General features: G+C 49.3%; 1 protein-coding gene across 1 annotated transcript in view; it reads right to left on the bottom strand.

Moving 5' to 3' along the window:
• The window catches only part of urb1 (URB1 ribosome biogenesis homolog), a 21,320-nt gene extending 6,955 nt beyond the window's left edge, over nt 1-14,365 (bottom strand). Inside the window, exons 1-34 of the mRNA XM_048981243.1 lie at nt 14,147-14,365; nt 13,753-13,892; nt 13,408-13,559; nt 13,189-13,318; nt 12,848-12,944; nt 12,654-12,739; nt 12,432-12,557; nt 12,210-12,340; nt 11,919-12,114; nt 11,215-11,352; nt 10,742-10,915; nt 10,445-10,577; nt 10,245-10,367; nt 9,442-9,548; nt 9,228-9,347; nt 8,965-9,081; nt 8,462-8,600; nt 8,194-8,364; nt 7,931-8,115; nt 7,371-7,592; nt 6,636-6,941; nt 5,573-6,392; nt 5,159-5,363; nt 4,502-4,682; nt 4,282-4,340; nt 4,003-4,193; nt 3,481-3,591; nt 3,305-3,368; nt 2,920-3,088; nt 2,181-2,283; nt 1,607-1,767; nt 1,243-1,354; nt 1,045-1,151; nt 114-257 (exon numbers count right to left, since the gene is read on the bottom strand). Of these exons, the coding sequence (XP_048837200.1) occupies nt 114-257; nt 1,045-1,151; nt 1,243-1,354; nt 1,607-1,767; nt 2,181-2,283; nt 2,920-3,088; nt 3,305-3,368; nt 3,481-3,591; nt 4,003-4,193; nt 4,282-4,340; nt 4,502-4,682; nt 5,159-5,363; nt 5,573-6,392; nt 6,636-6,941; nt 7,371-7,592; nt 7,931-8,115; nt 8,194-8,364; nt 8,462-8,600; nt 8,965-9,081; nt 9,228-9,347; nt 9,442-9,548; nt 10,245-10,367; nt 10,445-10,577; nt 10,742-10,915; nt 11,215-11,352; nt 11,919-12,114; nt 12,210-12,340; nt 12,432-12,557; nt 12,654-12,739; nt 12,848-12,944; nt 13,189-13,318; nt 13,408-13,559; nt 13,753-13,892; nt 14,147-14,339 (5,613 nt within the window). The 5' untranslated portion in view covers nt 14,340-14,365. The remainder of the gene's footprint in view (nt 1-113; nt 258-1,044; nt 1,152-1,242; nt 1,355-1,606; nt 1,768-2,180; nt 2,284-2,919; nt 3,089-3,304; nt 3,369-3,480; nt 3,592-4,002; nt 4,194-4,281; nt 4,341-4,501; nt 4,683-5,158; nt 5,364-5,572; nt 6,393-6,635; nt 6,942-7,370; nt 7,593-7,930; nt 8,116-8,193; nt 8,365-8,461; nt 8,601-8,964; nt 9,082-9,227; nt 9,348-9,441; nt 9,549-10,244; nt 10,368-10,444; nt 10,578-10,741; nt 10,916-11,214; nt 11,353-11,918; nt 12,115-12,209; nt 12,341-12,431; nt 12,558-12,653; nt 12,740-12,847; nt 12,945-13,188; nt 13,319-13,407; nt 13,560-13,752; nt 13,893-14,146) is intronic.

Raw genomic sequence — 14,365 nt, 5'->3', positions numbered from 1 at the left:
TGGGCTGGAGGTGTAGTTTCATATAACATTTTTATGTCAGGCACGCTTATTTAGCGTAAAGCTCACAGTTCCTGTGGGGAACAGGGTGACGCTGTGGTCAGACGGGTTCATACCCGGGTGGCATCGTCGCAGATCGGATTGGCACAGAAGCCCAGCAGCACCTGGAAGATGCCCTGCTGCTCGCAGACCTCATAGCAGTACCGGTCCTTCATGCCCTCGCGCAGCACGACGAGCAGCCACTCGCGCTCTGCCTTGTGCTGAAACACACACGCCGCAGACCGCCCCCTCAGTGTCACACCCCAAGTCCCAGCCAGAGTTCACAGCTTTACAGATGGAGCCTGGATTCAAAAGGGCTGCTTATCTGTCGACAAGATTACATGAGCTAGCGAGCAACAGCATTTAAATTGTTTCAAAAACACAATAAAAAAAACCTACTGTATGGTAAGGCAAAGTATTTTCAAAGCTTTCTACAGACATCATTTTAAGTTCAAAATAATTAGCTACACAGGTCTGTTTTTGGCCAGATGAATATAAACGCAATCTTAATCTTTACTAATAGTCAACTGGGCTAAAAAAATGTAGTCTGACAAGCGAATTTTTGTACTCACCCTTCGTCTAAATTACTTGCCTCTGGTGAGTGAGCGAGGTTTTAATCGCCAGCCCTGTATACGTGTCCAATCAGTTAAGGAGTTGTGGGATTTTCGAATTATGGAGATATACATTACGAAAAGATTGTAATGGTGGCAATTTGAGAAGTTAGGTGTCATCCTTGGGTAAAAACTGTGGTTTGGTTTCACTGAAGCCTCACAGTTGTAGGGTAGTGTGCTTGGTTCCCGCCCATCTTCCATGTGTGTGCATGCTCTCCCTATTGTCACATGGTTTACCTCTAGATACTTTGCTGTCCTCCAAATCAGAAAATCAGAGCTTTGTTGTGATTTGTCGTTCCGCCCGGTTGCGACTGGTACCATGCCAGGAACTTCCAAAGAAAAGCTACTGAATCAACAGGAATATGTTCTGGGAGAAAGCGAGTATATGTCACGTTACCTCCAAGTCAAAGCTGTAGAAAAACCTGAAGAATGCCGGAACCCTCTTCAAGTCCAGGTCTTGGTGGGCAAGCAGGAACCTGTTGATCACCAGGTACATGTGCTCCTCTGGAGAGAACGGGAATGAACGGTCACACACTCAACATCGAACCGCCCGCTCTCCCCTAACGTGCCACGTGGAGTTCGCCTCTCCACCCACCAGGTTTCAGCATCTGCTGCGCCACCTTGTCCACGTAGGTGGTGAGCAGGAAGGGGACTCGGAGGTTCTCCTGCCGGATGCCATTCCTCACGGTATCCATCAGGTACAGCAGCTGGGACGGAAATAACAGGACGATTAAGGCACATGTACGCATCGGTAAAAGCAAAATAACACACAGCATTTCATTAGCAAATATCTCTAGGAACTCCAGACACTCATCATAAGCATTTTATAACCAGTCATGACCAAGGCCTATAAATTTACCCATAATGCTCCATTACTGTTACCATGGCAGCTACGCACAGCCCCATCCCATGATGCCAGAGAGCCCGGCTTCTCCAGCGCCAGCAGCTCGCATCCTTACCTGCCTCTTCCCTGCGAAGCGCCCAGCCTCCAGGTGGTGGTAGAAGGAGCCCAGCACTTGGTAGGCGGCAGCCCGGACCTTGGCGTCGTAGCTGCTGAGCGCTGCTACCGTCACACCCAGGGCGTGGCTGGACACAAACTTGTGGCAGTTGACCACAGACTCTGGAAAGGGAGGGAGGAGGAGACTGAAATATTTTTCCAAGGTCTGCAACCTTCAGCCAGTTAATCCCAAACCCAATGAAATCCAGACCATGTCAAGGTGCATGTCCCACACGCTGGGAAATTCGGAGACCGCGATTCACTTAACCCCAGAAAAATGCTGAACACACACGGAGTCCCCAGCTACAAATCGAACATACAACCCAGTGCACATCACATCTCCAGGGGTAATGAGCCATTGTGCTGCCCTCAAATACGCACTTTAAGGATTCATTTTTATCAGAAACATTCATCAATCTAGATCCAGGACAATCAGAATTATATAACAGATACACAACAGATGACGTGACTCGAAACACAATTAAAAACATGAGCAGCTTTTGAGGATGAGGTGACTAATGTAGTGGGGGGGTTACCAGGCTTAAGCAGCATGCTGAAGAGGGGCAGCAGAAAGCAGGGGTCATAGAGCCTCCCCAGGTCGCCAGCACCCTCCTCCCGGTAAATCAGCTCCTTGGCCTCCTGCAGAGGGTATCAAACGGTGGGGCCACTTGTCAGCACGACTCACATGGACATGGGTCAGACTGAAGAATCTGAATGCTTAAGCAAAGCTTTGTCAGGTTTGGTCATCTACACTTTCTCAAGTGCTCTGTAAGGTCAAGTTTGGTGGACAAAGGCGGCAATGGATTTATCTGCAATTGGTCTCACAGGGTTCAGTGCAGGGAGAGATCCTGCCTTCCATACTGATTTGTGCAGCTATATCGCACAATCGGCAATCATAGTCAATACATTTCAAATACATCATCTTTAATTCATGAATACATTACATACCTTGAATGCAAAGGAAAGAGTATTAGACAGTGATGGATGGAGCGTAATAAACAGAAAGCCGATATCATCAGAGATGAATGACTCCGAGGGGAATTTAATTTGCGTCTCAAATAAATTCGCAGGTATCCTCCTTAGTGTTTTGGTTATTTTTAATGCTTGTTTCATAAAACCTGCAGTAACACAAGCCACTTTAATGCTGAAATAATTCAATGTCTCCTGTTCTATGCACGTCGTTTAAATCAGAGAAGATTTACTGAAGAGGAGATTTACTCAGCCAGACCCTTTTGGCTTTATAGCAGGGGGGTGGGGGGGCGAGAGGTGGCCTACTGAGGGAATGATGCGGCGGTTCAGGGGGTAATGTGCCACAGTGCTGAGCATCCTGTCTGGCTCCAGCAGGGCCAGGAGGTCCTCCCCGCTGGGCTGCTGCCACAGGGACGGCCCCAGGCTCTTACAGGCCTTGTGGTGCTCCACAGCTGCGGGGCCCCACAAGAGGAACCTGGGGGGGGGGGAGCATTACCATGGTGACAAACACAAAGCAATATCAAGATGGAACAAAGAAAGGCAGATCGAACAATAGTCTTGCCTTTTCCAAGTCATACATTGACAAATTGTATCATGAGTAAATTTCTAGATCACGCTACAAATACAAATAATCTTACTCATGAAGCCTTTTTCATTGAAAATTAAGAGAGCAGGTAGAAAGTGCACTTACTGAGACTGAGCCAGACTCACGCCGATCTTCTCATACTGCCGCAGCAGCAGCAAAATCCTCTGATCTGCACGAGCACGGGAATATGGGGGGGGGGGGCTTTAATGCCACTTCCAACCACACTGCCCCCCGGCTGCTGTGACCACCACATCCCGCCCGCCCTGCCGTTTTCACCTCACCTGTAGTACTCAGGGTTGCGCCGTAAGCTCCGAGCAGGACCACGAAGTGACTGCTGTGGCAGACGGAGGGACACTTCTGCACCACGGTGAGGAGGAGTGACACCAGCAACTCTGCAAGGCACACACCTCATTCTTACCCACCCCAAGGGGAAATCTCAAGCCTTTAAAAGCAATAAAATGCTAAGGAAAGGTAAAAACAGAAAAGTAAACAGATGCGTAATGTCAGATAAAGCAGGAGGTGGGAGAACGATCCCTTGGGGTGCCCCTCCAAGTGCCTGCCCCCCTACCTTTGGAGGACCCCTCGGGGTGCCCATCAGAGTGCCTGACCCTCTACCTTTCAACGGCCCTTAGGGGTGCCCTTCAGAATGCCTGATGCCCTATCTTTGGAGGACCCCTCAGGCTGCCCCTCAGAATGCCCGATTCCCTACCTTTGGAGGACCCCTCAGGGTGCCCATCAGAATGCCTGCCCCCCTACCTTTGGAGGACCCCTCGGGGTGCCCCTCAGAGTGCCTGCCCCCCTACCTTTCACCGAAGAGCCTCCTCCGGGCGCATGCTGCTCATCCAGCATCGATGGCAGGAAGAGAGAATGGCTGGTGATCATCATGTGCAGGGTGGGTAAGGCGAGCAGGTCAGCAGGGACATCGTCGGCTCCATAAACCAGACCCAGCAGGCTGTTCAGGGTCTCCAGGAAGGCTGAGCTCCTGTAGCGGTGTCTGGGAGGAGGTGTGGGTACTTAGTACCATACTGACAGTACAGCCAGGTGGCGCACTTGCAGACTTACGATACTCGGACAGTACTTACTTCAATCCAGCCTTGATGAAACTGTTCCAGTCAGGAAGAATTAGCTGCTCTGCTGAAGTCTGTTAGAAGTAAATGCATTAAGTATTCCTTAGTCGATTATTCTCAGCCAATTGTGACTAATTTAACTGTTTGTCAATACTCATTCCACTGCTACCCAAGGAAACTATATTAAATGTAACTCGTGGGTTTGGGGGATGGTACAAGGCTCTTGCGAGCGCACCAGCAGTTCTTGCACTCTGAGCAGCATGGCTGCCTCCTCTTCATCCTCCTCTCGCTCTTTGGCGCTCCTAAACGTCGCGATCAGCCACTGGAGGGCAGAGGAGAGCAGGGTCTTCCTCCAGGAGGCCAGCTGCTCCGGGGAGCCGGCCAGCATGTTGCTGATGGAGCTCACAAGCTTCCACCTGAGGATAAAAAAAGTGGAGGCAGTATTAATGACAAGGGCCACAGTGCATTATGGGATGCATGGAATGCAAAGAAGAGCGGAGAGATAAGACAACAGTGGCCTTTAACCGGCTTCTTTCGTAAATGTGCAACTGGTATGTACTGGTTCTGTTGTACTGGAAGGTTGTTTTCTTGACAGGAAAAACCGGAAAACACTGCGTGGCGAAAGTTGATCCGATCGTGGGAAGGGTTACCATGACAGTCTGCTTATCCATGAAATTTTCACTGGATATGCAATGCAGATGATAAGCAGTTGCAGACAGATGGATAAAGAAGAACCTGAAGTAATTAACCAGCCTGAGCTGTACTTGCCAAAGCAGACATTCGTGTTTATTCCTGTCGAGATCCTGACTGTTCTTTCTGAATCTACCATCAGATGAACATCAGGATGGGAAGAGGGTGGCCTGTTTTGCAGGGGTGAGGGTCTGGGACTCACCTTTCGCACCCGGCTGCCCGCTCCAGGACGCCAGGTAGGCGGTGGATGAGGTCAGCAAGCTCTGTCTCCTTCGTGGTCTGTCTAACGAGGTTACTGAGGGCCTCTGTGCAGGCAGGCAGGGAGTCACACGCTGCGTTGGAGAGCACAGATTCAACCAGGCCAGGAAGCAGGACCGCCTTCAGGGACTGGAGGACAGCCGTGTGCACTGTGCAGTGGAGGAAAGGCGCGGGAGAGAGGGGGCGGCGTAAGACACAGAGCACAAACACTGCGCACTACTCTTTCAATCTACATGCGCATAGCGGCCAGGAGGTGGCACAACCATTAAGGGATGCTTGGGTAAATAAGCAACAAAATAGTATGAAACATTATAGCATGGACTTTTCCATACTGTCAGTCCAGGAAAGGGCAGCCCACCTCCTTTGGGTCTGGTCGGCTCGTCAGAGCTCGCAGCAGTCAGGTACGTGTTGAGGAGGGGGAGGAAGCTCTCCACGGCCCCCGAGAGCCGCTCCAGGTTAGCGGGCTCCAGGCACCACAGCTCGAATCGGAGCCGGTGGGCAGCACAGCCGCGGAGCATGGCCGTTCCGATGGCAAGGCCCGCCGGGTCGCCCCAGTCCAGGCAGCGTAGCAGCAGGTCACCCGGGAGCAGAGCCGCTGCCTGAGGCTCCCTGCACAGCACCCCCTGCAGGAGGTCGGCAACACTGCCTCTGGGAGAGGATGCCAGCAGAAAGGCCAGGGCACGCAGGTGGGCCTGCGACAGGAGGGCAGCACAGTCACCAGCTCCTTCAGAAAGGATGCTCACGGCGGCCTGCCCGTAGGCACTTAGCTCCGCCCCCTCACCCTTACTGGCCAACAGTCTCTCCGGGGGGAGGAGCAGCAGGCTGGACAGCACCTCCTTCAGGCCTGCCGCCTCCATGTACCCGTAAAGCGCCAGAAGCCCTTTCAGCGGCCAGGAGGCCTGCAGAACCGACTTCCTGGCCTTGCGGTTCAGCTCCCTCAGCAGGGCCCCCCGGACCGCTTCCAGGTAGCCTGCCATCAGCTCCAGAGAACCCAGGTCCCTGAGAGTCGGGCCACAGCGCACCAGCAAAGCCAGAACCCCCTTGGTGAGCTGTTTGCAAACAAGTTTCACCCGGACCGCGTCCAGACTGTGAGCCGGCAAGGAACCCAACTCCAGAGCCAGGAACCAGGACTGAAGGGTAGGATGCTTCAAGATAGACTGCAGCACGCAGAGCAGCACCTAGACATCCAGGCAAGAGACTTATTACAGAAACAGAATTTATTATATACTGTACAGGAACACGAGCAGTATCAAGGATGCTCATTAGTCAGAAAATACTGTCTAATTTAAAATTATGTACATGCATGGGACAGTAAAAAGCAAATATTAAAATACATTTGTTTCAGACAAATTTCCTTAAGTGCAATATTCATAAAATTATGCTGAAATTATGCTCTGCCAACGAACATTACAGACACACACCTGGTTCTTGTCGACTCGCTGCCTTGCGGCCTCGTCCGTCTCCAGGAACAGGTCCGACTCCCCCACAGAGTCCATGGCCACCGCGTCCGGCGTGGCCTCTGTGTCTGCAGTGTCCGCAGTGGCCTCTGTGTCTGCAGTGTCCGCCGTGGCCTCTGTGTCTGCAGTGTCCGCCGTGGCCTCTGTGTCTGCAGTGTCCGCCGTGGCCTCTGTGTCTGCAGTGTCCGCCGTGGCCTCCATGGCCTGAAGTCTTTCCACCAGTGCCCCCAGCACCTTCAGTAGGCAGCCCAGCACTGCATCTTTGGACTTCTGCAAATCAAACGGTCCAATGACTCTTAAGACAGAGCTTCCCTCAGTGTGGCGGATTTCCCGATAACAACAGGCAGGTAAAAAACAAGAAATACAAGATATTATATTAGCGATTTAACGAGAACAAGCCTGTGTACGACTGGCATCTTTTTCTGTGGGGAAGAACTCTTAACAGTACGACAGAATTCTTACTTCCACCTGGTCACGGTGTCAAATAAACACAATAAATAACTTTCTGAAAAGACCACCACCAGACCATGTAACATATATATGTATAAGAGATATTTTGGGGAATGAAGTGTCAGACCAACCCATTCTAGTTTAACTTGGTAGGCAGTTTACTTCTATCAGGAGGGCCAAAGCCTCTGTACCATTTGAAGGGTGGGTATGGAGACCGCGAGGGTCACGGGTCCCAGCGTAATCTCATACCTCACTAAACGTCTCCACTGAGGTTTTCAGATAAAGCAGGATTTGCTTGGCAGCCACGGGGAATTCGGCCATCCCAAGACTCAAGAGCGCCTCCTTCAGGCTGTCGGCGAAAGAGTTCCTCAGCCAGGCATCGGGCCCATCACAGAAGGCCTTCTTCATCGCCTCCACGAAGGTGCCGTCGGGACCCCACTCATCAGGATGGGAGGCCGGCGCAGACTTAAACTGGGGCAAAATGGGAGCATTAAATGAAAACACAACATCGAAATCTCACAAGGGTGCAATCATCCAAAAAGAAGCATCGCAGACACCATGTTGCTGGTGAAGGAAATGTCTGCATCGACCTTTAAACCGGCAGTCGACGCAGGTGCTTGTGGTTGGAAGAAAAGCAGCAGAAACAACCCAGTAGTATAACCACCAAATGTTTATTGTTGAATTAATGCATCTACCTTCCATCACAAATCCAGCAGAGGGCGGTAGAGAGCTCAGAGCCTGCCTAGTTCAGGGACACCCTGGAAGGAGTCAGTTTATCACAGATTAAGGAAAATAAAATAAATCAGTACCAGCTTTTCTTTAGCCTGTGGAGGAAGCCAGCGACTGTAGTAGCTGTGGAAGTCGAGCACAGCAGGGTGAGGGCTTCCAGAAACCAGCTTGTCGTACTGCTGCAGGGCCAGGCAGAGTGGAAGGGGGTCTCTCTGGCAATGCAGCACGTCGGAGAGGACGGCAGCCAGGTACGCCAACACCACGCCTGAGGGAGGGGGGCCGTGAGGAAAAGGTCAGCCGATTCCCCACAGCATCTTAAGAGACTGTTAACTGATTCACTCACCTCTCTCCTCTGCAGAAGCAGGCGGGAGGCTGTTCCTGGTCTCCAGAGCAGCGGGCACCAGCGCGCTGAAGGGGAACGTCTGCAGGATGAGGTCATCAGTGAGGGACGGACCCAGCTGTTCCACCTCACCCTCAGGGCCCTCCAGCATCACGTCCATCATGTCCAAAGCGTCTGAAACGCGGCCCGGCACCAGTCACAGAAACGTCAGGTACACGTGGGGGGGCCGGCGGGTTGCTCGCTACGGGGCTGGCCGGGTGCGGGGGCTCACCGTCGATGTGCGAGATGGGGATGCTGGCAGCATCGCCTTCTTGGGCACCCAGGCTGGCCTGCAGGGAGGCCGCATCCTGAACCACGCTCGCCGCCTTGTCCGTGTAGCTGTACGGGCTGGAGGTGAGCCTCACCAGAACCTGGGAATCAGGAACAGCCAGGGGGCGCCGTGCATTTCAGACAGGAAACAGGCAATAAAACACTGGAAAACTGATCTGCGGGCTACAGGTTTCAAGGGGTCTGGAAGATTAGTAATCCCATGGAGTAAGACACACCCCCTCTTTGCCTTCTTCCCAGCATGGGGCTTTAATCTTTGTGAGGGAAACCTATCCCTTCCCCTGATTGGGCTGTTCAGTGACCAATCATCTTCTATCACTGTTTTTGAGGCTGACTGTGATGAAACCGGGACTACTGCCAACCTGCGTGGTGCTGATCACCCACACAAAAACAGACACAGGTGTATCTCAGTTATCATCAGCACTAATGATGATAATCGGGACTCACGGCCTCCAGGAAGCGGACGACGGCTTCCTGCTGCGTCCTGGGCAGCCGATCCAGATGGTCCAGCCAGAGCTCTAGCTCCCTCCAGGTATACTCAAACATGCCACTGTCCCTCAACACCTGGCAGACAGGAAGCAAACAGAGGAGAGTGAGCGCAGAAGCCCAGAAAGAAGTCATGCAGTTAGACCGTCAAACAAGGCCTTTAATGGTATTCATTATGTGAAAACATCCACTATTATAAAACCATGACGGGGTGAATGACAAACCTTCACGATCAGCAACCTGGTGGAGTCTTTTAAGGCACCGATGCTGCTGTCTACGAACATCTTGAGCAGCAGGTAGAACACGGATTTCTCACCAGCGGCCTTTCCAGCATCAGGAACATCCTGCAGGAGCGGAAGGAAGTAGAGATGGTGACAGAGATAGTTTTGGTGCCTTCCAAAGCCCCCCCATACTGTACTGCTAAAAGCACCAACTCACCTGGACTTGGAACCAGGAGAACTTGTTGGCCGGTAAGTCCAGAGCCAGCTGGAGGATCTGGTGCTGCAGAACCGGGGGAACTTTGACCTCCTTCTCTGACATGATGCCTGTGTTCAAGAGGGAACTTATGGCGCTTTTCCACTGTCAAAGAGAACCGAGCCGTACTCAAGCTGTACCACAAAGAAGCGTGATTGGACGGAGCTGGTTGCATCACCACCATCTGATTGGTCAAATTTCATGGAGATACTGGTGCTCTGCATTGATACGTATGGATTATATGAAGGAAAAAAAGGCCAAATTCTGTAATTTATTCATTATTAGTAGTATCGCACATCACAATATATTGATGCATTCCCGACAACTCAGAACTTGAAAATTTCCAGGCACTTACCTAAAAAAAAGATCTATAGAACAGCTGAACAGAATGGATTTGTAATGCTAATTTACGCAAGCGAATGATAATTCTGCTCGCATTCGATAGTGACATAACATGGTGTTTCTCACAGACTTGTTAGCAGAAATTAGCACATAGTAAATCATGATGTAAACCACGTGAACAGGAAATAAGCATCTCTTCAGTTTTACGTCACTGTTGCTCTCAAAAGCCAGACACACATTTACTACTGCGACCCTTCTGCAGTGGAGAACCAAACCATTTCGGAACCACACTGTAACTAATGCTTCTTCGTAGTGTGGCCCGGGTACAGCCTGGCTCCTGTATTCCAGTGGGAAAGCTCCATTAGATGATTCATGCCCTCTTGACCCAAAGGTTGACAAGTGGCAACCCCAGTGGTCTCACAAACCTTTCAAGAGCTTGCTGAAGTCAAAGGAGCTCTGGCTGATGAGGAAGGGGACCACCTTCTGGTACAGGCACAGGACGCGCAGGATGAGTGCCTTCAGAACCGTGGCCTCCGGGTCGTCGAAGCCTGGAGGATGCAGAACATGGGTTCAGGCCACCTAAGGTTTGGCGAAATGCCTACAGTACATCTCAGGAGTAACATACCGTGTTTGAGAAGCTCCAGAGCTGGCTCTTCCTTACTCTTATCTTGACTTCCGCTTTTCACCACATCTTCACCCTTCTCCTTCTTAGCCAAGGACTGCCAGTTAGAAATGATGCTGTTGACATCCGGTAAGACCTGGGGAGGAGTGAGGGGGTATCGTTCCAGCATCTTCAATACCTGGTGGCACCTAACCAGTGTCTAACCACTAGCTTCACCAAGTGAGCACTAGCTTTCCTAGAAGACATGGGTCTTCAAACCCCTTCCCAGAGGCTCAGGACTTGGAGCCCACCTCCCATTACCTTGCTCAAGGCCTCCCTATACTGCTGCACAAAGTCCTCCATCATGGCTGGCGTGTACAGTTCCGATCTTTGCCACACAGCTCGGTCAAGACAGTGCTCAATGTTCTTCTGGGCACGCCTCAAGATGAAGGACAACAGCGAGAGAGCCGTGTGCTTCACCACTGTGTTGGCCATCTATTTTGATGAAAATAGAGCGAGAAATTAGATCAAACTAGTTCTCAGGGGATGGTAAAGGATCTCCTTCACAATTTGACATTTCAGTGGTAATATGAAAACAGCTATGGGAACTGCAGAAGATGATAAACTGAAACTGAGCCATCAATGTTACCAATGACTACCAGTTAGCTGCTATAAAATGCTACATAAATAAACAAAAGCAATTTAGTAATGATTGACAGGTACTCAGCCCTGTTCCTGGACAGCTCCTTTGGCAGGTAAGCCAAGACAGGTGTGATGTAATGGCTTGGACTCACATTAAGGGCCTGGGTGAAGAAGGCCTTGTTGCAGACAGGCGGCAGTGACGTGACCATCACCATGGCGAGCAGACGGGGCAGCGGGACAAACTCACGGGTTCGGAAGGCCTGGGACACCTCTGGCTGGGCCTCATAGATCTGGGGACCGCCAACCAAACCAAGCACCATAGTTAATTTCCACATGAGATATCAGGACACTGTCAGCTGAGAGTCTCTGCCTGTATGTCTATAAAAACAATATATATGGAACACAAATATTTTTGTCTCTGTCCTCAACAGTTTTAGATTTGTAATCAAACAACTGAGAGTGTTAAAGTACACATACTCAGGTTTAATTAAAAGGTGTCACCATGTAGAAATTACATCATCGATACCATTCTGCTCTGAAGTGGGGGGGGTCTATGTTTAAAAAGTGATGGGCTGTCTATATGGCAAAACCAAAACGTATGAAAAGATCCTTTAATTAATAAATTATATAGTTAATTTATGCATTTCAACAACACCAATTTTTGTGTCGTTTGATCAGAAACGGTCTCAAGCAGAAGTAAATTAAAAACATACATATCTTTGTCCCAAACATTATAGATGGAATTGTATGCGTATAAAATCTGACACAAATCTGTACATACGGTTGCCATTATACACTCTGTTGACAGATTACCAGCTCCAAGAACCTGGGATAACAGTGGTTATGTTTGCTTCACCTTCTTTAGGAGAGTGACGTTCTCCTGCCAGGTGCTCCGGAGCCGAGGGGTATAAGAGTACTGGGTTTCCTTGAAGTACCTCGAGAGCAGGTCGGGGTTGTCCCTGAGAATGCTGACCACTAAGTCCCTCACCAGCTCATCCTCGGTGGCCTGCTTCAGTCCCACCAGGAACTGCAGAAGGACCACATTCCCCACCCTACAGAAGTAGACAGACGCATTCCAGATGCTGAGTGACGAAGAGCGGGCCGGCCGAGGAAGAGGAGGGGGACGACAGCCAAAGAGCCGGCTTACCTCCCTGCTGTCCCCAAGCTGGCGTCATAGAAGCTGATCCCATGTTTCCGAGAGCAGCAGAGGTCGATCAGGAATTTATGGACCAGCTCTCGCACCACCATCTTTCCATCCTCTTCGGGATTCTCACCCACCTATCAGATGCGGAATAAAGAGATCTATGTACAATCCACATATGATGGAGGCAAAGGTTAACTGTGAAACACGACCTAACTGCATACAGACCTTGCTGTCCTCCAGTCTTACATCTGCAATCCCATCCCATTTGTAGAGAGATGCGATCTGAGCCAGAACAGCAGGACTGAAGAAGCGGACTTTCTGTGTTTTGCTGATGGCTTTATTCCAAATGACCTGCAGACAGGATAAGAGAGAAATTACATTTCTTTTCTTTCAATTGAAATATATAATACTAAAAAAAATATATATATATATATATTTTTTTTTTACTCTGGTCTGTAGCGTAGATAAAATTAGGTTGATAATGGAGATCCTGTCTTCCTTCAGCCCAGTGCTTAAAATGTCAGTCAGAAAATCTAACAATTGGAAAGAAAACATCCATTTTCCACACATAATACTGCAACACCAACATGTTTATATTAGCACCACATACATACATTAAACAAAGCCCATTATTTACAAACCTTGCATCTCAAGAACATATCCGATGGTGGAGCCATCGCCTGATACCAGAAAAGACAGAGCAAACTGTATGTAGGCCATGCGAACATCGGGTTGTCCCTATGGAGATGACAAAATGGTTTAAGTTTTCTAAGAGCACAGCCAAAAAACAAAATTGACAACAAGCAGACAAGTATTCTAAACGTCCATGCTTGCAACTTCAGAAGCATCAGACAATTTGCCTTATTCGCCATTATACTGCTAGAGATTAAAACTAAGAGTACTGTCATTTTTGCTTGACACAGAGGGTGCAAGACGGTGTATCACTTTGAATGTCACCAGGCAAGCAGACCAACAGCCTTACCTTCTTATCGCGTCTGCGGGCCAGTTTAGATAAGCTCTTGTTAAAGTGAAAGTGGCTGAAAACCTCTCTGGTCAAGTCAGATCCCTGGGACACCATAGAGGACAGGAGGCCAAGACACTGGCGAACGAACCTGGTGGAAAAACAACAACCTGGGTTACCTACGTGTGCTTCCCCTGCCTGGACCACACAGTCAGGACAACACATGCAGACTGTTCACACCTATGGTTTTCAGAATTAAGTGACGACTGAAGTAGCTTCATGTGGTTGGTGACCATTTTCTTCACGACCGTGATTCCCACCACGCTGAAATGAGAAAGGTCGCTTGCGGTCCGCAGTAAGATCACTTCTAAGCTCTGGAAGATCAGCAACAACTGGAAGCACATGAAATTCCCAAGATCAGACACCGACATAGCATCAGAAGTAGCAAAACATCAGAATAACACGAGAAGTACAAAAAGCCAAGCAACTGTTTACACAAACCTAAGTCACGTGTTTCCATTGTCTTTTTACATAATCAGTCATAGGAAAAGCTTTCGCGCTCCTTTACCACATTTCCATACTTACTTCTCTCTCGTGATGTTTTTCTCCCTCGAGTAAACTGAAAATCTCAGCGCACTCCATGGATATCTTAATATAACCCTCAACAACATCGTAGAGGTCCGCACTTGGCAGTTTCTTCGCTACTGACACAAACTTTCCCAAACCTAAAGGGAAACATTGACAGCAAAACATACATACGTGTTCAGTCACACATCTACTACAGGGGGGAAATGTGGCTAATCAATGACCTACAGGCACAACAAAAAATACGCTACAACATAAAGCACATACAGCAAAGATCCATGGTATCTCACGGAAAAAAGGGGACAAGATTCTTGCAGCCAGTCAGTTAAAAAGAGAATGATTAATGTCACTCTATAATGCTGTCTATGAACTTATATTTTAAAAAGTTATTCACCTTTCAAAGCCTTGGTTGGATCTTTCAGCATGGATTTAAAAACAGTCCCATTAAACTCAGTATCATTATCATTCAGTGTCATCATTTTCATTTTCTTTTGCTGTGTTTCCGACTCTCCTGAATCTTTTTTAGCACGTTTCTTCTCCATTACGTTTATATTTAGTGGAGGGTGAGGCACAAGGTCTACCAACATACATAAACTCTCACACGTGTTTTGAA

The sequence above is a fragment of the Brienomyrus brachyistius genome, chromosome 17, assembly GCF_023856365.1.
Source record: "Brienomyrus brachyistius isolate T26 chromosome 17, BBRACH_0.4, whole genome shotgun sequence".
Classification (NCBI taxonomy): Eukaryota; Metazoa; Chordata; class Actinopteri; order Osteoglossiformes; family Mormyridae; genus Brienomyrus; species Brienomyrus brachyistius.
Note: the sequence above shows the minus strand (reverse complement) of the source record. Positions and strands in the feature narration are given on the sequence as shown.